The 25062-nt window shown below is 42.0% G+C and overlaps 2 protein-coding genes across 5 annotated transcripts in view; both read left to right on the forward strand.

Moving 5' to 3' along the window:
* The window catches only part of PLAG1 (PLAG1 zinc finger), a 48205-nt gene extending 36906 nt beyond the window's left edge, over window positions 1–11299 (forward strand). The window contains exons 2-5 of one of the 4 annotated variants that reach the window (XM_084204316.1): window positions 4110–4209; window positions 8004–8187; window positions 8293–8362; window positions 8958–11299. In XM_084204316.1, the coding sequence (XP_084060442.1) occupies window positions 8121–8187; window positions 8293–8362; window positions 8958–10221 (1401 nt within the window). In that variant the 5' untranslated portion in view covers window positions 4110–4209; window positions 8004–8120 and the 3' untranslated portion in view covers window positions 10222–11299. Of the gene's footprint in view, window positions 1–4098; window positions 4210–8003; window positions 8363–8957 lie in introns of those variants that run through there. The other 3 variants (XM_084204314.1, XM_084204315.1, XM_084204317.1) reach the window with 3 other exon arrangements.
* A 12335-nt stretch (window positions 11300–23634) lies between these two features.
* MOS (MOS proto-oncogene, serine/threonine kinase) lies at window positions 23635–24684 on the forward strand (the record flags this gene model as incomplete). The annotated part of the gene is made up of 1 exon (XM_084211798.1): window positions 23635–24684. One exon carries the CDS (start codon window positions 23635–23637, stop codon window positions 24682–24684), a length of 1050 nt encoding a protein of 349 aa, XP_084067924.1.
* Between the last annotated feature and the right edge of the window lie 378 nt (window positions 24685–25062).

Here is a 25062-nt window from a genome sequence, read left to right on the forward strand (position 1 = left end):
AGCTGAAGGGTATGGGGTTTGTAGTTGGAGTCATAGAACAGTTTGGGTTGGAAGGGGCTTTAAAGAACATCTAGTTCCAGCCCTCATGCCATGGGCAGGGACATCTTCCACTAGACCAAGCTGCTCAAAGCTCCATCCAACCGGTCCCCTTGAACATTTCCAAGGATGGGGCATCCACAGCTTCTTTGGGAAGCCTGTTCCAGTGACTGCCTCTCTACAAATGGAGGTGCTGTCTGATAGTCATTTTGGCTCTTCTGAGCCCCGATGATGAGATCAGCTGTCTCCTGCTGATGATTTCACCAACTCAGCTCCCCTAGCTGTCCCTGATTGCTCCAACAGAGCAGATTTCATCTGTCAGTACTTTTTAGTCAGGTGACTGCTTGTCAGTGCTTTTTAGATTATTAGTCACCTGGCACAGAAAAGAGGAAAAATCATTACTTATGCTATGGTAATGGTGGCTCTTCTGGTACATGGGCAATAGAGGCACTAAAAGTCATCTATTGTCCTTTACTCTGAATGGGTCTTTACTGCTGGCAAACCTGAGAGGTTGGACTGGGGCATCCTGAGATTAGTTTGCTCCATTACCACCCTGAGCAGCAGCAACTCCTTGCTTCCTTGGGTTGCATTTGTTCATCCTCTTTTCTTCCTCAACTAGGATGCCAGTTGGTATTTCAGCTTTCCAAACCTCACACCACAATTCCAGCTAGGACATCAACTCTTGCCCATGTATTGCTCACCCATGCCCCTGCTCCCCGTCATGAACCACAGCAAACCTTGCCATCTCAAATCACATCAGCACCCAAACCCCTGAGGTGGGAGCAGGGGTTTGGGAGCAGCAGGGGAGAGGGGGGTTGCCAGAGCAGCGCGTCGGTGGCAGTGGTGCAGGCGATTGGGTTTGTGCCGCAGTGTGAGCGAAGGGCAGAGGTGGGAGCTGCCACTGCCGCTGGCCGTGCTAGAAGGGGCAGTGGTGGCAGAGCGTGGCGCTGCTGGGGAGTCCTTTGCCTTGTGCCGAGCTGAGGTGGTTCACAGGCACAGCCTGGATGGACATAACTGACTTCAGAGGACTTGGTCCTGTCCGTGTGAGTACGTGCTCACCTGGATCTGTGCGGACAGCACTTCTTAAAGAATCACAGTTTCCGTAGGGTAAGTAACCGCTTTCCATTTTGTTTCCTTAAAGAAATATTTGAAACCCACAATGACTCTAATGCTATTAACTCCTTACAGAGTTCTACCATAATTACGATTCTGATATTTCTAGGACCCTTCCTTTGGTTTAAAACTGATTGATTTCAGGAATTGAAGCTAGGTTTGCTGTTTTATATAAAAGGCGAAATGACAAATACTGTGTTCTCAGTACTGTGTTCTCATTATTGCTCTTTTTATTTTGAAAGAAAATAACCATGAAACTGTTGTTTTTCCTTTACTGTGCTTGAACCCTCTTAAGTATGAAATGCAAGTTAGGAGGAGGATTATTGGTTATATTTCTATATTGTCTTCATTATTCTTTTAGTTGAGATATCAAATGTTTTAAAATATTTTCAAATGTAACTATTTTATGAGATTTTTAAATAGGAACTGTGAATTTGGGGAAAAAAGTGCCACCCTCTTTAATAATAAAAAGGAATCGATTATTTTATATTATTTATTGTCCACCTAAGGGTTTTGGGGCACTTTTTTTTAAGTTGAAATTGAAATATTATTTAACCTGGAATTATCAGCGTGTTTGGAGATTTAGCAAAATTAGTACTTCATAAATTATGGAAGATCTAGTAAATTGTAAGAATTGTAAGAATTCTGATAAATTAGAGAAGTTGTGTTTTGTTATACCCAAGTGAGCCTTGGGCACATGCATGTGACAATGCGTTTGCAGTGTGATGCTTCTCTGCTTCATGTAGAGAATACTTTGAACTTTGTTGTTCATTAAAAATTCTTCATACCTCATCTAGGTGAAAAGCTTAGTAACGCTATGATTATAAGCAGTTACAACAAGGAGAATGATACATCTTTGTCCAGTATTATGCCTCAGACGTTTTCTAACACCAAAAGCTTCTGAGAAAGGTGGTCTAGAAATCAGCATTATCATGGACAACTTTTGTCTTCTGTACATAAGGAAAAGTCTTTTATTAAATAGCATGCTTATTGTTGCAAAGAATAGGAATTATTTTATCTTTTCGCTTAATCCTGTCAAATGGAGTAAATGTTTTCATTATTCATACAAATGTAGCCCCTTTTATGTGTACATTGTTGAGTTCTTTACATAATAAAGTCCCTGTAGAAATTGAGATCCCACTAATTGTAGGTGTAGCAGTGCCCTCACCTGGATCCACTGCATTGTGGTTTTGCTGTATTCATAAGGTAATGAATGAATGAGAGTACCTGACTGTTCTCCTTCATTCTCCTCAGCATTTTAGCTACATCTCGTGTTTATCTTGTTTATTTACTTGTTCCAGTAGCTTCATTTTCCCCTGATTCCATAGTGCTTCTCTGTCTCTAGTGGCCTGTCCCTGAGGTCATCTGCTTTTTGCTAGAGTGACTTTAGATGTGTTCTGAGCATTGAGGACTATAAACATTTAAGAGAAAATGTTAAATGCCACTGAGAGAACTTGATAATATTTTAACAGGATTTGTTTGGGTCTTTTTTTCCAAACAGAAAATAGTCTGTAAATGGGAATAGTGAATGAGCTAAGTCCATGAGGACTTAGTCAATTACATCTATGTGTCTGTCTTTAATATTGTCTACCTAACAATAGTAGTATATTAGTAGAAACACTTAACAATAGTAGTACCTCAGTAGAAACATCTGAGGAACAAAACTCTTCCTTTGTGATAGTGGAAGATGTTGAGATGGGCATTGCAGGGGAATGGATTTATAAGGGTCTTGCTGGGAGAGGAGGTAAGGAGTCATCATCATTTTCTGCCTTAAACAAGATGATTTGGGAACCCCAAAAAGTGGAGGTGAGGGTTGTGCTCATTAGTTGAAAACAGTTGAAAACTGGAGCTGTTTCTGCCTCCTGCCTGTATGTACAAAGCCCCACAAAAATGTTCCTCAGCCATCAGAGAGCTTCAGTTGGTTGTTCTGAAGCACTTCTGACATCAATAGGTGTTTAGGGACACCTGTTTGCTCACATTCACACCCACCAACAGAGCATGCTGGTGCTGTGTAGAGCTGAACTCGGTATCAAAAGGAAGAATGATTTCTGGAATGAAAGGGAAGCCAGACGGGAAAATGTTTTGTGTGGGGGAGAAATGTTACAGTACTATAGAGCTCCTGGCAAACAGCTTCAGCCTGCTGTGGGGTATGTATAGGGCTTTGCCCTTACACATCTGGAAGAATTGGACAGGATAAACCTCCCCTTACGATGAGGCACTGAACATGTTTTCTGTGTATACCTATGTCGTCCAGGAGGCCTTCTAGCAAGACAAGGAAGACCTGCTGCAAATTTACAAAAGGATGATGGCAGGGGAAAGGGAGATACAAGGGAAATTCCAAAAAGGCCCTCTCAGTTTGCTCAGGCATACCTAGACTTGCCCTCCTTTGAGATTTACCTGTAGCATGTTCATCATTAAGAGATTTTATTATTTTTTTTAAATTAATTTTATTTTCCTTTGCAGGTCACCTTTTAAGCTGCTATTTCCTGTATAATTAAGCAGAATGAAGGCATTAGGTTCTAGTAAAGTTGGGCCTAATCCAGAATCGTCTCTTATTCAGTCCTTTCTGAGTAAGAAACTCAAGTCTGGGCCCAGCATTTCACATGTTTTGCTGTTACATCTAAATTATTTGTGGTCTGTGGATTTTTATTTTTTTTAACTATATGAAAACTCCTTTGCTTTTGTCTAATTTTATCTCTTTATGTGTCACTGTCCAGCATAGCATTAGTTGAAATTATGTAAGTATACTGCAAATTGAAGTGCATAATTGCTACTGATAATGCAAGAATGATTCCTACAGTTTATAATTAACAGTATATAATGTTCTGTGCATGGGTTGGATCTGTCCCTTTTAACTTTTCCTTTCCGATTCTTTCCAATCCCTGGTCTTGCCGCATCACAGCCTTTATGAATGCGCTGGTTTCGCTGGAGTCTAGTCCATTGTTCCTTTTGTTTTTCAGACCAGTAAAAATGGGAAGTACTGGATTCTGGTTTCCTCCAAGAAGAGTCAGCGGAACTGGTTAAGACCAAAATCTGAGGACTTTAGTGGGCAAACATCAGGTGTGCATTGAACAGAGGCTGCTTTAATTCTTTTTAAGTATATGCTTCTTTAAAAATAGTATTATATATAAGCTTTTGTGTAATGTGTTTGTTATATTTGATACTGCATATAATCATTCATCCTGCAGTTGTGAAAGCACCAGTAAGAATGTGGATTTTAAGTGATAATATGTTGAGACGCAAGCAGGCAATATTACTCATAAAATTCTTTCAGCTGGTCTTTGGAAAATTTAATATTTGAGGATCAGTGTTTTTTTAAAGTTTATCTCCATTGCTCAGTCTATATATCCACACCCAAAAAAAGGAAAAAAAGTGGTTATTTGCTATTCAGAGATCAATACTGACATTCTTAATTGCCTCACCTATTGAGAAGTGATACTGAGATAATAGTGCATACGTGTTTTTTAATAAAACTCTGTCATTGTCAAAGATTGGATCCACACTATATTTGTTCTAGTGGTGCATTTTTAAGGACACTTAAACACAGTTCAAAGTCAGCTTAATTAGTTTTGATCGTAGAGGAACAAAACCCAAATTTTTCATCCCTGTGAATGTTCTGACTGGTACAGCAGCTAGGTTACCTGAAATTTTGGAGAAGACAACAGTGATCTTATATTGGCCTGAATATAGGATGGTCTTCAGCCTGAGGTGTGATCTTTGCATTGAGAAAAGCAGTGAGAGTTGTCAGATGTTAATTTGTTAAACTTAATATGCTGTTTCATAACAAAGGCTGCTATTGACATTACATCAGATTCACCCTTCTGCATGGCGTCATATCCTGCATCTCCCCAGCTTGATGCATGTTCAGTTCCTTCCCACCCACCCCAGTGTTACCAGCTCACCCCTATCCTCATGTCCTTAGATATTCCCAATGCCTATACAGCACTCCCTGAGCCTCCCTAGCCCCACATTACCATCCTGGTTCTGTCCACTCTCCCTCCCTGTGGTGGCTCATCCTCCTTCCCTGTCTCTTTCCTGCTGTCCCTGCTTCTCTTGTCACTGTCTGGGCACAGACTCCACTTGCTGCTGAGCTGAAGTAGCGCCACTCTCATGCAGCAGACTCTGGAGGCTGGTCCCTTGCCTTTTCTGCTAATCCTGCCTTCCCTGTCTCAGGCTAGGTATGGATTTGGCAGGGGGGCCAGAGGAGCTGGATCCCTTGTACCCCATTGGGGCTGTAAGTGTGCCCTGGCCATGCGGTGAGGGCTGTGACTGCGGTGCTCTCAGCTCTGTGTGGTGGGTCTCATGCAAGTGCTTGTGTGGTATAAAACTGCCCTGTGAAGTGTTGGATTTTTCTTCTCGCCTCTGAACTTCATTTGTGAGGAGAGATTAGACTAAAACAAAATTTCGTTCTACATTCAGGCCAGTATGCACTGAAGACCAGTGTGTTCATTAACAGAAGAACAAAATTAATTTTATTACCAATTCTGATTAAAGCCTATATTTTAAAAAATACCTTTCAATCCACAGATATATCACAACTTTGATGTGAATCAGACTCTCCTTTTGATTACATTGGTGGCTTCATTGAAGTCTTTGGAACTGGTCTTTATTTACTATTATTGAAGAAAATGATTGCTCTTACGTCTCCAAACAAGTGTTCCTTATGAACTAGAATTAGTGAACTAGATTGATAATTATGAGACAGAAGATTAGATTAAGCTGATACTTTGAAGACCTGTGCATTTTCCCACTCATGGAACTGATGTCTCCAGGCTTCATCCCACGAGTGGGAATAAGTTTGAGACAAATCTGGAATCAAGAGAGTCCTTAAAGAAACGCCTTTTCTCTCACTAGGTATCTTTAAAAGATGTTAGCGTTTCCTTACGAAATTTAAGGGAATAAGGTGGTCCTGCAAAACTGCTAGTTTCAAGGAGGTAGCATAGTTTAACCTGTCATTCAAGGACTTCAGGGTTGAAAGGAAGCAGATTTCCATCTTTGTGTACCAGTACTTCTCTCCTCCTCTAAAGACAAGGGAAAATGGGGAGGAGGGAGGAAAAGGCTTAGACAAAGACATACTCTGTACACACATTTCAAATGGAGGTCTCAAGTCTAAGGATTTCTTAAAATGCAGACATTAAAGAGGCACTTCCCCTTCCTCTCCCTGCTTCTCCTGTCCTGCCATGCATCGAGGAAAACACAGGCTTTCTTTCCTTCTCGCTTTCTTCCACGACCATGCTGGGGCACTTGCAAGGACCGTGTAGTTTTCCCCTCGGCACACCTGAGCGCTGCTCTCCACTCCTGTCTGGAGCAGTTGGTTGCCTCCATCTCTGCTGAACCCCAGCAGGGGTGAGAGGACAGCTAAGGCCGGGGCTCCCTCACAGCTAGCCGGCCTCCCTCACTGCCAGCAGGGGAGAGCCCGGTTTGTTTTGCAGGGAGGTGGCGTTGGGCTGGAGCAGCTGCAGCCTGGTGGTGCCTGCCCGGCTCCAGCTGCCCAGCTCCACCTGTCCCAGCAGCTGCGGCCTCCCCGGCCCTGCTGCCAGGGCTGTGGCGCTGCCCGGATGCCGAGCCCTGGAGCCCTGGCCCGGCCGCCGCCCGGCCCCGCTGCCGCCCGGCCCGGCCCGGCCGCCTCCTGCGCAGCTGCCCCGGCAGAGAGTGGAGGGGACAGCAGCTGCCAGCCATGACACCAGGGCTGGGGGTGGGTCGTGGCACTTTCAAGGGAGAAAGGCTAAATTTTGGGGCTTTCCAGCCCTCAAAAATGCTTGCATTGAGTGCTGTCCTGTCCTCCTTGTCCCTGCTGCTGCAGACCTCACGCTCCACCCTTCCCACTCCGGGTAGCACAGGAGTTTGGTATCTATAGTAGCAGTTGTGCTCCAAGGATGAAGCAAAGCTGTCAGCACCCCCTGACAAAGGAGGGCTGTTGAGTGCCCTGTGGTGGCAGGTGCCCAGTTGCCACTATATGATACCAGATGACAAATCTAAAACTTCTCACCCACAAGTCAGACACAAGGATCACGTCACGCACTTCCTGACAATGAAAGCCTCCGGTTTAGCTGACATTTTGCTATGCCACAGGGGCAGGACTTGAAGCCTCCATCCTGAGCTAGCCTGAGTCTGAATGCTTACAGCCTTTGTGTCTCACAGGGTAGCATGAGAAGGCTGGGGGTCTCCAGCACTGGGCTGATAAAACCCTGATCTGTCTAATCTAACCCTAATCCGTGGGACTTCTGCCATTCATAGATCAAGTCTCTGTTAGCAGAGGGTGAGTTTACAGGAGAATTTCACCTGGTGTTAGGCGTCATTGGCAGTGCATGCATTTTCCCAGAGTAGATGCATAGATGTGCAGTAATCACGGGGAGGGAGGTATATCCAAAAGGGAACATGAGCTTTGCCCTCCATAGTGTCTGCATGGGTACTGCTGTGTTTTGTGCAGGTTTTCAAACATTTTGAGGCTTACAGGCTTTGATAGTTGTGTGTGTGTGTGGTGGGGGGGATGTCTGTGCAAACGCCACAGGCGCAGCTGTAATTCCTTTGAAACGGGAAGCTGCCAAAAGGTGCTTGGGTAGGTAGGCTCTTTGCCTGATGCCTCCCTTAATCTGACAGAAACTCTGCTGTTCTCCATCAGTGCTTGAGGGGAAAGTTGTGAGGTGTGATTTCAGGGCATATGTGGATCTGTTCATCCTGAGCAATGCATTTTAAGAGTTGCAGCAAATAGTATAAAGAAACCTGTAGGTATTACGTTAGACCAGCTGAACCTAACTTTATTTTTAAGTTTTATTCAGAAGCATCACATAGCAAGTAAACTTCAAAATCTAAGTTTAGTTACAAACTAGTTGTTTCTTATTTTTTTTTTCCAGTCCCCTTTTGCTTTCTTTTACGACCACATGAAACTTGAGAAGCCATCTAAAGCTAAATCATTTAGTGGAGTTGGGCAATTCCCAAGTGTCCAACAAGAAGGCCTGGTTTAGGCTGCGATGGCCACTGTCATTCCTGGTGATTTGTCAGAAGTAAGAGATACCCAGAAAGTCCCTTCAGGGAAACGTAAGCGTGGTGAAACCAAACCAAGAAAAAACTTTCCTTGCCAACTGTGTGACAAGGCCTTTAACAGTGTTGAGAAATTAAAGGTTCACTCATACTCTCACACAGGAGAGAGGCCCTACAAGTGCACACAACAAGACTGCACCAAGGCCTTTGTTTCTAAGTACAAATTACTAAGGTATTAAACTCTATTTATCTTTCAGATTATATTATCTATTTTATGTTGGCCGTGTTAAGCCGTGTAAAAGTATATATTTCTGTACGCCTTCAGCTGATTGCAGAGAGGATGTGTTAATTAAAGTAGCTATTGGATTGTTTCTAGAATTCTAAATTACCTAAGTTTGCAAGCTAATGTCTTTGATTTTGTTTCTTAATTTGTTTTCTGCTTTTGTTTTCTGTTTGTTTGTTTTTGTTTTGTTTTGTTTTGTTTTTAATGAGCGTAGAATTTTCATTTGTATAAGGAATTGTCACAAGAAAAAGAGTATGGACTGAAAGTTCTTTGGCTATGGACTTTTACAAGAATACTTTCATACTTGCCCATATACCCCTGTTACCGTAGCTAAGACCCACCAAAACTAAAGTGTCAATTTAAGAGAAATGGCTCGTGTTTTGCTATATTTAAATTTGTCAAACTGTCTTTGTAGTGTCATGCTTTCAGTTAAAAGGTTCTGTTGCAAAGCAGCCCTTAGTGTAGTATTTAGCTGCCATTAAAAAATGAGCACGTGTGTTTTTTGATCAAAATAATTACTTACAGAATATATCTGTGTTTAAAGGCATATGGCTACTCATTCTCCTGAGAAAACCCACAAGTGTAATTATTGTGAGAAAATGTTTCACCGAAAAGATCACCTAAAGAATCACCTACATACACACAATCCCAACAAAGAGGCCTTTAAGTGTGAAGAATGTGGAAAGAACTACAATACCAAGCTTGGGTTCAAACGTCACCTGGCTTTGCATGCTGCAACAAGTGGTGACCTCACCTGTAAGGTATGTTTGCAGACTTTTGAAAGCACAGGAGTGCTGCTGGAGCACCTAAAAACTCATGCAGGCAAGTCATCGGGTGGAGTGAAGGAGAAAAAGCACCAGTGTGAACACTGTGACCGTCGGTTCTACACCCGAAAGGATGTCCGCAGACACATGGTAGTGCACACTGGAAGAAAGGACTTCCTCTGTCAGTACTGTGCACAGAGATTTGGGCGGAAGGATCACCTCACGCGCCACATGAAGAAAAGTCACAACCAAGAACTTCTGAAGGTCAAAACAGAGCCAATGGACCTTCTAGATCCCTTTACCTGCAATGTTTCTGTGCCTATTAAGGATGAGCTGCTTCCAGTGATGTCTTTACCTTCCAGTGAACTGACATCAAAGCCATTTACAAACACTTTGCAATTAAATCTCTACAACACTCAGATTCAGTCCATGCAGAGTTCTGCATCTGCACACCAAATGGTTGCCACATCGTTACCATTGGGAATGCCTTGTCCAATAGATATGGAGTCTGTCCACCCTTCTCACCAGCTATCGTTGAAATACCCACTCGGTACTACCTCATACTCAATTTCTATGCCTGAAAAAGAACAGCCATTGAAAGGGGAAATTGAAAGTTACCTAATGGAGTTGCAAAGTGGTATGCCTTCTTCATCCCAGGATTCTCAAGCATCTTCATCAAAACTGGGGCTGGATCCACAAGTAGGGCCACTAGATGATGGGTCTGGGGAAGTTTCCCTTTCCAAGGGCTCCGTTCCTATTAGTGAACCTCTAAATGCCCCATCATTGGACTTTTCTCAGCTGTTCAACTTCATACCTGTAAATGGCCCTCCCTATAATCCTTCTGTTTCAGTGGGAAACCTCGGGATGAGTTATACGCAAGAGGAGGCACATTCTTCTATGACTCAGCTCCCAACACAAACCCAGGATCCACAAGATCCTAGCAATAGTATAGGTCTTGGGTCTCTGCACTCATTGTCAGCAGCTTTCACAAGCAGTCTAAGCACAACCACCACCCTACCACGATTTCATCAAGCTTTCCAATAGGATGTACAAAGCTGGCTTGTTAACTGTCTATTTGTAGAAATGCCTTAGGTGACCATTTTTAACTTAGTGCCTACTATAAGACATTATAAATTCTCTGCTTTTGTACAGTACCAATTTCATGAAGCCAGTAAGAAATTTAAATTAACTTTTTTAAAATGTTTTGAAAGTGTTTATTCTCAGCTGTGTTTACTTTGGTTTGTTGTTTTTTTTAAACAGTCTCATTGTATTGTTTTCATTTTCACTGCCAATTTACACATTTAAAATGTTCAGTAGAAAGTCATCCCAAGCAAACTCACAACACTCTTCCCGTTTTTAAAACTTTTTCAACCATACCAGCTATTCTGTTTTATCGATGTCAGTGGTAGAACTGCCACTTTTACCTTTTAATATATTCTACTATTTGCAAATAATCCATTTAAAATATGTATCACAAGGATTCCCTAGATTTATGAAAAAAATTCTCCAGTCTGTTTCCAAACAAATCCTCTTCCCAAATGGTGACACATCTGACCTGTTCTATAATGACAAATCTAAATTTTTTAAATGAATATAGAATTCAGATGTTTCTGAAAACTTGTGTGTGTATATATAGAAGTCCATATATACACATGTACATATATATAGCATTTTGACTTGTATTGAAGTCATTATAAAAGTTGTTAAGAATTTTGCCATTTTCTGGCTTAAATTTTGGTGGCCTGTTATGGATAACGGAAGAAAAAAAATTAGTGTAATTCTCTAAAATTAGGGCTGAACAGAATTTCGACAGAGAATCTCTGCTTGCCTAAATGACAGATGTTTCAAGTTGAATTTGAAACTGTTGTTGTGCTTTCGTGACTCTGGTATAGGGAAACAGGCAAAATTAATGGCTGATCTTGAAATATAAAAGTGTTATAACGTAGTAATGCAGAATATTTTGTCACAGTTTTTGTTTTAATTCTTAACTTGCTGTTTTTTTCTCTTTAGTAGCATAGAAAGAGTACTGCATAGGAACCTTCCAGTAGTGTGTTCACGTTTGTAGGCGTCAGTCTTCTCCCCGCTGCCACCGCCAAAGGGTGGATCAAGTCCAGCCAGAAAGTGTGTACCTATTTTCAGTTCAAAACTAGTGTGCAGTCAGAAAGTGAATGTAAATTTGCAACTACCAGTTTGTTTTGTTTTGTTTTTATTGGAGTGATCTTTTCAGTTGTGTTACATGGTGTGTTATGTCCTCCTAAGCAACAAGTTAGATGTTAATCACACTTTCTACACCTGGGTACTTGGTTAGGGACTTTTTGCCCATTGCCAAGATTTAAAGACAGGACTCTTAGGAGTGAAGTAAAAGCATATTGCTTACACCACTTTTACCTAATGCAATATATATTCTATTCCCCAACCCCTAATAACCAAAAGAGGAAAAAAAAAAAACCTAAAAAAACAACCAACCCTGTGATTCATAAAAGCAAACTAGATTTGCTGTAATTCAACAATAACATTCTTTTCCTTGTCATTTTTGTACAAGGAATTAAAAAATGGAAATCGAGTACATTAGTATCTTTCAAACTATGAATAATGAGAATTCATACAAGGTTTTAAGTGGTTAAACTAAATATACTTCACAGAAACAAAAGTTGCTCCCATTTAAGGAGCTCATGCTCCGGATGTTTTATCAGTAGCTCCTACTGTTTTTTTTAATGCTAGGAGCAATATGCAGGTGTAGTTTTACTATTTTATACATATGTGTATTTAAATTTTATTACTGAAAAATAACATTTTTATAAATGTGTTTGTGTTCCAAAGGCATTAAAATGAGGATGTATTAATAAGGAAAATACCTTTTGAAATTCTGCAAACAACTCCTAGATTTTGGTTTTAGGAGCACGTTATCTCAAAGTGGGCGTTTAGCTCTGCTTCACGACTGCTTCCTCTGGTTTCTGTGAAACAGATTGCTCGCTTGCTTACATCTTTAGTTGAATGATTTGTTCAATATTGCTTTTTTTCCATTCACCTTTCTAAAGGAAAGAAAAACACAGATGAACAGAGCACAAGCTGAATGCAACCGAATGTAGCTCTAGTTTACATGAGCGACCGTAACGCATCTAAGAAAAACTTGGATTTATTCTCAATCCTCTTAATCTGAGATGAAGATAAATGGACTTAATTCCTCCAGTGGGTTATGTCCTGTGTGGAGCTGAGCACCTGCAACTCTCCCTGCCCCAGAGGAAAGCTGCAGGTGCTTGGCATCCTGCAGCTGGCCCAGCAGTGTGGCCGGGCAGCACTGCCCTCCCTGGGCAGCCTGTGGCACACAAATTTCTGGAGCCGCTTGTTATTGGCCCCAGCTGCTGAAAGACTTCGTGAAAACCAAAACCCACAGACGCTTTGCCAACACCCGTTTCTTAGTGCATAGCCAGAACCCTTACTACCTTGTTTGTGCCTTAGCTTCCTGAAAAGGGATTGACATTTCACTTGGAGTTAGATATACATTTCACTTGAGAAATAGAGACCTCAGACAAGATATTGAACCTCATTCAGTCAGGGTTTCAGTGGGTGGCTGCACCCAGAGTGTTTGCAGCTGAACTAGGATGTAGGGTAACATGGAAGCAGACTGACCCTTTAAGCAATACCAACACCACCAGAGTGCTTTTGAGCATCACTTAGGCAGAGTCACTATTGGCCACTACTAAACCATCAGTTTTTAAACCCCATTTTCTTGATTTCCCATGGATTCTTGGTGGGAGGGGGGAGGGCTGGCTGATCATGCACCACTCTTTGTGCAACTTCTAAACTTCTAGTAAGGTTGTTTTGTTGTTGGTTTTTTTTTTTTTTAATATATATATTTTTGTGTACTTGTTGCTTGTGCTTTATTTAGTAGTAAATTGTGGAATAGAGTGATTTATTGTTAATTTGGCAGTAGCGGTTTTTAAAAACCATATACTGACTGAAACATGAGCCAGAGCTGATTGCTTTATTAAGCTAATAATGAATGTTAAGAGTACATATTTTCAGGATCATTTGCCTAGTGAGCTAAACTTGTATTATAGGCCAATATTTTTTAAAATAAAGCTTGGTCAACCTCTATGTTACACATATTACAAGATATAGCACTTTCAAAAAGAAAACCTAAACCTTTTAAGAAAATTTCTTACAGGTTATGCTTTTTATTATAAAACCTTTTATTATAATTTGTTTCAAGTGCCATTAGATTACATATATGTAGGCCTTTGGTATAATGCTTTGTGTACAAAATGGTAGACATTGTAATTTTGAACAGGTACATTTTTACAGTGTTTTCTTATCAATTTGCTATATTGCACAGAACCAGTGTGTCTTTCTTAAGGGTTTTACAATGGTTTTTACTAGGTTTACATGTTTCAAACTACACTGTCTTCTACTGCCATTTTTAATACCAGTCAAAAACAATTAGGAGTTTGTCCTCACCATTTGCAAACTGTCTTCTGGAGTTCTTGATGGTAAACTTTGTCAAAAATATTTAACATGCAGTATTTGATACAGATTTTTTTTTAATCACATCCTATCATCGCTATGCTGCTGTCTGAAGTTAACTTTGGGCCTGATCCTGCATCCGTAAATGCTATGGGGATCCTGCATCCTTTGTTATGTCTGTCTCATACACTGGTTTAGCAGCTTCTCCTGTATTCTTCTCAGTCTATAGATAAGCCTCTGAAATGTATGTACTTATCTGGTATGTAGTAAACCATTATAGGCTTAGCTGCCCATCCTGCTTCCCCCCAGTGTACAGTTTAAACCACAGCTTACTTAGCATCATGCTCAACTTACAAGTAATGCCACAGTAGTTCAAAATGTGTTTGGGTAGTCCCAAAGCTTTTATGCAATAAGGGTGTCTTACTTTTGTTGGAAGGCAGTGTCTTTTGATAACAGTTATCTAGCCCTGGAAGTGACACAGAACTATTGCTAATCATATGTAAACACTTTTCAGTATAAGCTTCAGTGGTACAGTTGAACCAGAGTGAATGTTTATCTCCTCAGAAACACTCCTGCAATATTGTTATATTGGATCATGCTGCTAATGTAACTTGGGATACAACTCCTCTCATGGTGCTACAAACCTCCCTGTCTCATTCAGATGTATTTTTACCCATAGAAAAAAAAGGACTATACTAGACCTATAGTTGTATGATATATTTTTATACTGTGACTTAATTTGTCATTAATGAACTTTTGTGCAACACCACAATGTATTCATATGCACTTGCAAAAGTAAAATTTTGGACATGCAAATTTAAACGCTGACAAGCCCAGCTCTTGTTCACAAAAGTAGGTGACTGCTAGTTAATGTTAAGTGTGGGCTTTTTATATGGTGTGGAGTGAAGAACATACTATATGTTACTAAAAGCCTTAGACAAAAACTGGGAAGAGTATATTGGTGAATGATGTCACACCCAAACCTGACTCGGATTGTTGAAATTATATTTTTAGCTAGTGGAAAAATTGTTTGGACTTGTATGCTAAAATGTTTTTAATGATAAAAGTTTTGAGTCAGAAAAAAAAATAGAGAAAAAAAAAAAAAGAACACAGAAAACCCTGCATTCCAGACTGAATTTGTATATGTTTCTTGCATTTAAAATTTGCTATCCTGTGATATGGGAAATTGAGTTGCTTATCATGTATATGTACTTTAAAATGTATTCACAAACTACTGTTGTATTTGTATAAAATATAGACAAAAAGATTGCATATATATTTTTGTGTATAAGCTCTGTAAAATAGCAATCACGTTATGAAGCTGCAGCAGAACTTCATTTTAAACATTCACATCCAAAGAAACAGACTATTTATTGTCCACATACCCTGATTATAAAATATACCTTGCTGCTATTAAACAATAGTGCTGCAGCTTCTTGTGGCCTACAGTGTTATGTTTGCTGTACAAAAATATGTGAACTCCACAAAATATATCAATAAAATTACAGAATGGTTTTAGTTAATGAATAACTTATGCCTGGCATTTCAATAGATAATCTTGATCTGCATGTTTGGGATTGCAAGAAGTAATTACAGACTCCATCCAATTTTGCTGGGAGTAGTTTGCAAAGGCACAACTGTCTTTATAATTTATGGCTGGTAAAATGTCAGTTTTTCAGAAAATCTTAAGGCTTAAATGTCTGCGTTTTATGATTTCACCAAGGAACAAATGGGATGATGCTACTGTGTCTGTGACAAAACAGATCTGAACTCTGAAGGAAGCAATTGAGTTTGCCATCAGATTGCACTTTGAAACACTGTGAGACACTGGAAGGTAAGTATGGGATGTCCATAGTGGGACCACTCCTTTGGGACACATAGGTGATTCCCCATCATTTCAGATCAGTGCAAGTCTCATGCATCGTTTGTTGTAGTTTACAGGACATACTCTGAGGGCGTGCCATGTGCTAGACACAGTATGTGGGATGTCTCTCTGCAGTATTTCCAGGAGAAAGTCAGTTGCTTTGATCCCATAGATGATCCCATAGATGTCTGTCTGGCCTGGCACTGACTTCTGAAAAAGCCAGGCTAATGCTTGGGGAAGAGGTGCCTCGCAGCCAGACAAGCAGCCTGCACACAACTGCAGAAGGTTACCTCTGCTCATTCCATCCAGGTGTTCCCTAGCATAGACTGTTTGCCAGGAAAGTAAAAGAGTAGCATTTCACATTTCATTGCTTTTTGGAACATATTTTATTAACATTTTTAGTACTGGCTGGGTTTCCCTGCTTTTGAGTTCCCCCCTTTTTCAAATCTTGGTTTTTTAGGTTCCTTGCTGTAACCCAGTGGGAGAGAAATGATTGTTAGAGAGAGTTGGTGGCTTTCACCTTCTCCACATGCATACATCTTTCCTGTCTTGTGATCCCTACCCCACTCCTCTGAGCTGACTTATCACTTCTGTGCCACAGGTTTCTAACTTGTTTGAGAGGGTTGGCCTTGTTATTTTGAGAGTCAGAAGCTCAACACGTGCTCTATGATATGAAATACTCTGCAAAACAATTTATAACTACCCACAGACACATACCCCCCACACACACCCTCGAGAGAAAACCACCCCATTCACTGTGTTGCTGTCCTAGCTGGTCTCACCCACTGTTACTGATTAATGTGCCCTCCTTCCAAGCAGATAGCCTCTAGAAATTCCATCAGCCTCTGCAATAATTAGAATGGGATTGCACAGATGACATCTGTATGTTATACAGACATCTCCTGACAGTCCCGCCCGAATTTCCTTGTTAAATTCAGAACCACAGACATCTTCCCTTCTGTCTCCTGTAACCACTTCTTTCCAAAATTTGCATAAGAAAGTACAGAAAAATGGTTCTGTAGTATCCACTGTGGCAGGTCTCACTGTCCTCCAGGAGTGGAAGTCTGTTCTGGTTTTCCCCTTCACTTTCCTTCGTTCTTTACACTTTCTTTTCCTTTCCACATACAAGCATGTCCTAGGATGAAAAGTGGTTTTTGACAGAGAAATCCAGAACTGATGCAGAGCTACTGCTGGATGAACAAGAACTGAGCAGCTACATACTGTTGGCTTCCCTGCTTTGCAAATCAAAACATTCTATAAAATCGGATAGAAATTAAGTTTTCCAAAGTGGCAGCTGTTGTAGTTGGCACAGCAAGGATTGGCGATCGCACACAGGCAGCAAGCAGCAGGACAGCAAGATAAACTCTGTTACAAAATTTAGTCCGTACTTAATAGTTCAAGAAGCATTTTGGAAGATTAAGTGGTGCTTATCGGTGTAAGCTGGGGCCTTTAGCAAATAAACAGCAACACTGTATTTCTGTTTTGAACAACACCGGAGATAATGGTGTTGAAAATTACAGACCCCAGCTGTAGTGTGAAATTTCAAGTTACTGCTCCTGTGCTATATCCCAGGTAATTCAGTATGAACTTTCTCTACTCTTAATAAAGATGTAACAGTTTGCCTGGTATTTTTATCTTTCTATACATTTATCTATTTATTTATTGGTCTGCATGTCCTCGAGTAATGAACATTTTCAGAGAAATAAGTATTTGTAAAAAAATAGAATGAGCAATTCTGTTCTTCACTGTCATCACTCAGCCTTTTCTCATTTGGGGATATTTGTATCACAAGATCACCAGCTCCAAAGCTAGTTTGCCTGAGAGGGGACTGAAGAGACCTCAGCTGCCAGCTGAGCTTTCTGAAAACAGGCCTATGGTAATGCCTGCTGTGGCTGAGCTGGAAATCATTTGAATTGATCCCTTGATATTTTACCCGTGGGGCTGATTCTCACTGTTGCACTGAACTGCCACGAACAAAGAAGAATGGTTTAGTGTCACTTTCACGTGCCACATCTCTGTTTGATGTGTGTTAAGTAGTGCAGAAAACCTGAAGAGTCACAGTTCCTAAAACTCAGTACATTGCTTAAACTCTGGTGAATGTTTTGTGTGCACATGTATGTGTGCATGCATGTGTGCATGGGAAAGTAATCCAAGCTGGAAAAGTTGCTAAATTAGTTTCAGGTTTTTTTCATTTTGGTTTCCTCCAAAATGTTTAAGTTTAAAGTGTTTGTGTTTTACAAATCCAAAGTGAATCATATTGTTTATTAAGGTGTCCCCAAGTTAACACAGTGTGTGGTTTCCCAGGCAAGCTGGCAGAGCTTCTTCCAACTACTTGATTAATCTATGAGAGACAGCAGTTTATCTAAAGGGTGCACAGACTCCAGTGAGGAAGGTGTTTGTCAGCTGTCCTTGTGTAGTCCTAGATACAATTTCAGCAGAAAAGCTCTATAGGCTCTGCCTCTGAAATTAGGCTCAACTCTGGCTTACTGGCTTTTGTGTTAAATTGTTACACACACATGGTCATGAGTAAATCCTTAAAGTTCCTTCACAAGTACTTATACTGAAAATAAAAATAAAATACAGGCTTTGGTTATGGTTTAGGGGCATACCGAAAGTGGGCAACATCTGAGCTGTAACATAAGACTATCAAATATCAAACATTCACAACAAATAAACACAGACTAGAGTCCCAAACTTTCTGAAGTCTCACCTGAAAATTGTCTCCTTTTATTTTGTCAGTGTTTTACTCCTTAGACCAGTGAAGTATTGCAGGGTTGCCCCATAGTTTATATGCTCTGTTCAGCTTGGGCTGAATTCAGCAGTGTTTTTACAAGAAGCTTCTGCTTACTCACTGAAAGCCTTGCAATGATGTATTTGAATTGTATGACCCATTTTAATGTTGGGCTTAAAACCTTTTGACTTAAGGCAACCTCTGAGAATTTGCTGTGCCCCACCAGGGTACCCAGGCCACCACTTCAGAGCCACCAAATTTAGCTGATTCTCTTGCCTCTTCCCTCTTCCAAAGAGGTGGTGTTTGCAGGAAGCCACCACATTTGCTATGGCAGTGTATTTAATATACATCCCAGAGCTGGGTGTGATCTGTGTTAATGGGATTGTGCAATCTGCTGGGAGAGACTCACCCCTTTAGGCATCAGTCTAGGCATCAGCATTAAATCCATGTACCTGGCAAAGCAGCAGCCTCCCACTGCTCGACTTAGCACTAACATTACCCCCCTGGGTCCTTTGCTGTACATGATTCATTTTGCTCATTAAGCATTGAAGCTGTTTCCTAGTCCTTGAGCTACAAGTGTTAAATTCCACCGCTATATTTGGCAACTCCCTGCTCCCAGCAAAGTCAGCTTTGCTCCAGGGGCAAAACCAGTCTTGGACAATTTGGCTGAAAATAATGCACAAGGTGCCTGCCACGTGACAGCAGTCAACCTGCCAGGATAGGTATCAGTCTTTGCATGGCCAGAAAATACTGCTGTGGGTGAGAGCCTGCAGTTTACATTTCATTGTCTTTATCCCTAGGTTTGGATTCCTTTAGTTTGTCACAAGGTGCTCGTTTGAAACTGTAGTATTAATCTACAGCAGCAGGTCTCAGATTGTTATCCCTGGTCCACCTTGGTCACTGAGCCCCCTGTAAATTAGCTGTGAAACCTCACCTGCCTTTCCAGTGCCTCCAGTTAAAACCTCAGTGTGTTCAGGTAAGAAGAGCCTTTGCTTCATGCTCTTGAACACATGGAGTAACCTTAGTGTGAAGGGAAAAAAGCATCAAACAGCTGTTTGGCAATGTGTGTTTGAAACTTGATCTTATTATTTATAAACTAGGGTTTAACCTTTTAAAATGTTTATTATTATTAAGTCTCAGCAGTAAAACAGCATCACAATTCTTGCAGATGTACTTTTTCCTTGCATTTGGGTTTACCTTTCACTGCTTTAATGAAAACTTGTTTGTATTTGCAGTTCCAGGGTGTCATTTGTCTCACCAAAACAGCCAAACTGAAACATGAACTCGATTATTTTCTGGCTTGTTCTTGTAGGGAAGAAAAAAATAAAAAGAAGAAGAAAAAAAAGTTGTTAATCAGTTGCCTATCTTCAGAGCAAGCCTCTGTAGGGACTGGCTCCAGACAATGCTATCACTTACACCTGTTCAACTGATCATATCAGAATTCGTTTCAGGCAGCTCTGAATATCATTTGAGGTCTATGAGGTGTGGCCGGAAGCAACACTTGGACTATGAAACTCTGTGCATGAGGAGAATGTAGGTTCATCATCAAATCCTAAACTGAGATCAGAGGGACTAACAGTAGAAGAAGAAAAAAGAAAACTTGGTTTCAAACAGAGAAGAAAACCTCTCAGAAGTCACTGAGCCACAGGCTATGGAACTGTCTTGCTTTGAGTAGGACTGTAATTTAAGTACTGAAGAGCTACAGTTGGCTCCTTTAGCGAGGTTACAAAGTAACCTATTAGAAACACAATGCTACCTCTGTATTGTAAGGCAGTTCTTAGCAGCCTCTGGATAGCCAAGCCTTCAAGGGATTGTTACATAGTACAACCACCAAATGTACAAATAAATTAAGCATTGAGGAGAAGTATATAACTATGCACTCCTAAACTCCCTGAAGTCAGTTCCAACCCCCAGCCCTGTCCTTCTCCTGTTTTAGACAAAACTGGCTATTAAGCACAAGAGTGATGCACCTTGACAAAAACAAAACTGGTGTTTGGTACGTGCCCTGTGTTGTGCTGGGTTACATCCATGCCAGCCCTTTAAGGCCCTTGGTATCGGGGCTGATTCCTCCTGTGCAGTGACCAAACAAACAGCAGCAGTAACTAAGAACAATGCCAAACAAAGAGTTTCTGTGTCCCTGATATGCAAGTGAAATATGAATGGGGGAACCAAGTGAGATTCTGTATTCCTTCTCATCCAGAAGCACAGACTAGATGGGGCAGCTGGTGCAGCACTGGGTGCACAGGTATGTTTTACTTGCAGAAATGCAACACACAAGCTTGGAACAAACCCATTGATGCTGCAGTTTATTGCAGTGACATATTGGAGCCCACAGGACACAGACTGCGTGCTTCCCTCCTGTCACTTGTAAAAGCTCCTATTGCACTCTGTACTGGTGACTTCTGGCCCCTACAGCTTCCTTTTCCCTCATGGAAAAGGCGGTGCAATGGGAACAGTGTGGTTGGAACCTGCTGAGCATTGCCCTGGGGAAGGGTGGCCGGGAGGGAAGGGCCAGTGTGTCCCCAGCAGCCCTGCTCCCCTCTGCAGGTGGCTCCCCAGCCTCACTGGGAGCTTAACATGGACATCCTACAGCAATTGTGGCTCCTGGCAAGTCACTGGGCCAAATCATCAATGGATTACAGGAAAATGGTGCTCATTAAGAATAAAAGCCTGCTTGCATTTAAATCAGATTTAATCATATTCACACTGAAAGACTCTGGATGTTCCCTTCCTTCAGTCCTCAGCCATAAGATTGAGGCAGGACAGTAAGTCACATTGAGGCACTTTACATCCCGAAGAATGCCCCTCTTCCTGTTGAAAAATTCAGTGTATTCCCCAAGAACAATACAACGTCTACAATGGCAGGGCAAAACAGAAGGATTTCTGACAGAAAAGGGTAACAAGAAAATTACCTGAAATTGCAGCAAAAGGACAGCTGACAGATGTGGACATGGAATTTGGAAATAATAATATGGAAGGTCTGATACAGCCTTTCAAAGGAGATTTCAATCAAAGAAATTTGGAAACAGAATCCTGTCTATTTTATGAACATAGATTTTATTGCTGTTTTATAGCATTCACAATCATCAGAAAGGCTGATGTAAATGTCAGCTTAACAGGTCTATGCTCAGTCTTTTCATCCCCACATCCTTCTACCTGTGCCTCTCCACACTCAGCTTTCCCTTTGAACTTCACTGCCACCATAACTAGGTGAAAACAGGCTTGGAGAATTCAGAGCAGAAATGTCTTTCTGGTGCTCTTATATGCTGTATGGCACAGAAGCCTGCTGAAGAATTGCAGCCCTACTAGCACTCAGAAAACAGGCATAAAAATCTTTTCTCTCTGTTATGTAGCTTCATCCACTTTCTTCAGCTTTTCATTTCCACCACAACTCAGCTGCCTAGATGACATTCTCTGCAAAGATTGGAAATGCAAGACTTCTACATAAAGGCTTAACATCGTAGTGCTGCTCAAGAATGGAAAATTAATACCTGTTGTCTCCATGGCTTACTTCACTGCGTATTTAATACCACACTAAAGATCCTCTGGTCCTCCCCCACCCCCAAAACATGCTGTGTAACTGATGATGAGCCAGAGAAATGCCCCGAAGCAGGGGTAGCAGTAGGATATTACTTGGGTGGCTCGTGCTGTCCAACAGGCTACGGTAGCATCTGACGGGTCCTGGGGCCTCTTGCACTGCCACAGTCCCTTCTGGGAGGGGCCAGGAAAGAGGAGCCTTGTGTTGTCAGGCAGCCCCATCTGCAGGAACTGTCCCACCCATGGCACTTGCAAGGCCTCTTGGCATCCCTTGGTCCTTGTGCTCTCACTTGTTAGCAAGTCCTATTAGCGTGTGTTTATCCAGATCTTCCTAGCCTGTTTCATACTGCCAGATGATAAACGAAATTCTCCATTCCCACTCATCTGTGGTCCAGGTTTGTTTCCCTGTGAATTGCTGTAGCAAATTTATCCTGATTGTCCTAAATCTCAGTTCTGGGGAAGATCTCTATCACTTATTCACTGAGGAGTGATGTCTTTGAGACCCCCTGATCCAGCTGATCTAGAGTTCAGGGAGGGTCAGGAGATCCCTTTGGGACATCAGGTTTGTCTGTTAGGGTGAAAAACTGAACTCATCTCAAGGAGGAGAACACTTAGTTCTGCTTGCACATGGTCTGGGTACCCTTGAAACCCTGAGGTCTACATTATACACATCCAGATTAAAAAAAAAAAAAACAAACCAAAAATGAAAAGAAAACACCAGGACTCCCTGCAGATTTGGTGCTGCCCAGAGATAAATCCTGGAGAAAGAGGCACTGTCAGTGTGAAGTTCCATGGCAGAATCTGTACTGAAAAATCTGACATCCAGAGGAAAGTTCTGAAGACTGAGGAGGTAGGAAATGGCTTGCAAGTTGTCCAAGATATTTGTCAACATGTACAGAAAGATACTGGAATATTCAAAAATCCTTAACTGTATAGGTCCCATAAGAGTGCTCTCCTGTCTGGGCAGTACAGCTGGTGCCGAACACTATGGTAGTTAGCAAGAGCACTGCAAATATGTGAGAGGGTCAAAATTTTAAAAAAGCTCCTTAAAAACCACATGGACCACTAACACAAAATCATGTTTCTTTGATTTCTGCCAGAACAGCTCTGTAAATTCAGCAATAATTTTTCTAAGAAGGATCCAGAAATAAAATACACACCTGTAGTACTGCATGGAGTGTGGTAGGAAGACCAAATACTTATGTGTAATTTTAGTTACTGTAGCCAAAGGGTGATGCACAACAATAATTTATCTTTATGCTGATATTAAGGTTGCAGTAGTGCATGGGCAAAGCTGAGCACCCAAACTAGTCCCCTTGTCCCAGTTATGTTTAAGTGGTAGGGCCCCACAAACACAATTTTATATTTATGCCTGCCATAGCATCATCAAACGTTAGCACTCACCACTTCAGCTGCTTCCACTGACAAAGACTTTGAGCCGTTTAATGCACCTATGCACCTGATGCTGATCATTCCTGCCTAGAGCCATGGTGAAATGCAATCACCTGTCACTGCTTTATTTACTCCTGGGGATTTTGCTAGAGGCATTCAATGGGCAGAACATATTTCTTTTTCTTTTGAGATTAGAAATGATGTGAAATACTTATGAGTTAATAATTTTTTAGCTTTAAATCCGTTTGCCTTGACTTTCTAGAGACTTGCTTCAGGGCTGGAGAAGAATGCTTCCAGGTGAACCTGATTTAGTTCTGACAGTTGGGACAGATGCAGTTCATTTGGGGGAACGAGGGAAAATGGTGAAGGGAGGATAAAAGGCTTTGGAAGCTGGTTTAGAGTCCTTTCTCTCAGGGAAGCTTTCTAGTCTTCTGTCTTGGTAGCTGCCTGTTGTTTTTGCCTCCATATTATGCCATCACCTATTCCTCTTAATTGTTTTCTTTCTTTTGAGTATTCCCCCTCTGCGAACTTGCGCCCCTGCAGCAGCCCTTTAGTTATCCCTGGCAAAGACAGCAAATGCCTTTTGGGAGGAGCTTCTTCAGCCAGGACTCGCCGATTGCCCTCACGCCTGTCCTGGTGCTCCATTGACTGGGAGCAGCTCTGCCTCCTGCAGCCCTTAGGATCTGGGGGCTTTGGCTCTGTCTACAAAGCCACCTACCACGGTGCAACAGTGGCTGTGAAGCAGGTGAAGAAGAGCAGCAAAAACCGGCTGGCATCACGGCAGAGCTTCTGGGCTGAGCTGAACGTGGCCCAGCTCCAACACAATAATGTGGTACGTGTGGTGGCTGCCAGCACCTGTGCCCCAGCCAGCGAGAACAGCCTGGGCACCATCATCATGGAGTACGTGGGTAACATCACTCTGCACCATGTAATTTATGGCACGGGGGATGCATGGAGACAGGGGGAGGACAACGAAGAAGGATGTGGAAGGAAGGCCCTGAGCATGGAAGAGACTGTGTGCTATTCTTGTGACATCATGACAGGCTTAGCCTTTCTGCACTCGCAGGACATTGTGCACTTGGACCTGAAGCCTGCAAACGTTTTCATCACTGAGCAGGGAGTGTGCAAGATTGGAGACTTTGGGTGCTCCCAGAAACTGGAGAAGGGCTCCTCCCAGAGCGCCCACGTTTGCCAGCAAGGGGGCACGTACACACACCGTGCCCCCGAGCTCCTCAAGGGGGAGAGGGTCACTGCCAAAGCGGACATCTACTCATTTGCCATCACCCTCTGGCAGATGGTGACGCGGGAGCAGCCGTACCTGGGCGAGCGGCAGCACGTGCTCTACGCCGTGGTCGCCTACAACTTGCGCCCTTCGCTGGCTGCCGAGGAGTTCCACGGGTCACCCGTGGGCCAGGCGCTGCACGGCATCATCAGCTGCTGCTGGAAGGCCAATGCAGAGGAGCGTCTGTGTGCAGACCAGCTGCTCCCCAGCCTCAGGGCCCTCAAGCAGAGCCTCTAGGAAAACTCAGGATTCTTTCTATTCCTTTTGTCGACTTTTCTTTCCCTCTGCCTTTCCTCTGAACATAATTAATTCAGCCACTGTGTGATCTAAAGGTTTTGTCGCTGTTTTTTATACTGGAAAAAAATACCCCAAACTGTTTTGATATAGGAAAATTAAAAATAAAGAGATTTAATGATGCTGTGGGGTTTTACCCTGGAAGGGGAGAGGGGCAAAGATGATGTCGGCAGACGTGATTTTTCTGATTGATATGTTGTGTGCTGCCTTGCTCACTTGGAAAATGTGATGTGCAGAAAAATTGTTGGTTGTAAGTAAGTGAAGTACAAACAAGGGTCTGCTTTTGGAAGGTTCTTTATACATAATACCTTTTGGTATTTT

Source organism: Fringilla coelebs (assembly GCF_963513975.1).
Source record: "Fringilla coelebs genome assembly, chromosome: 1".
Classification (NCBI taxonomy): domain Eukaryota; kingdom Metazoa; phylum Chordata; class Aves; order Passeriformes; family Fringillidae; genus Fringilla; species Fringilla coelebs.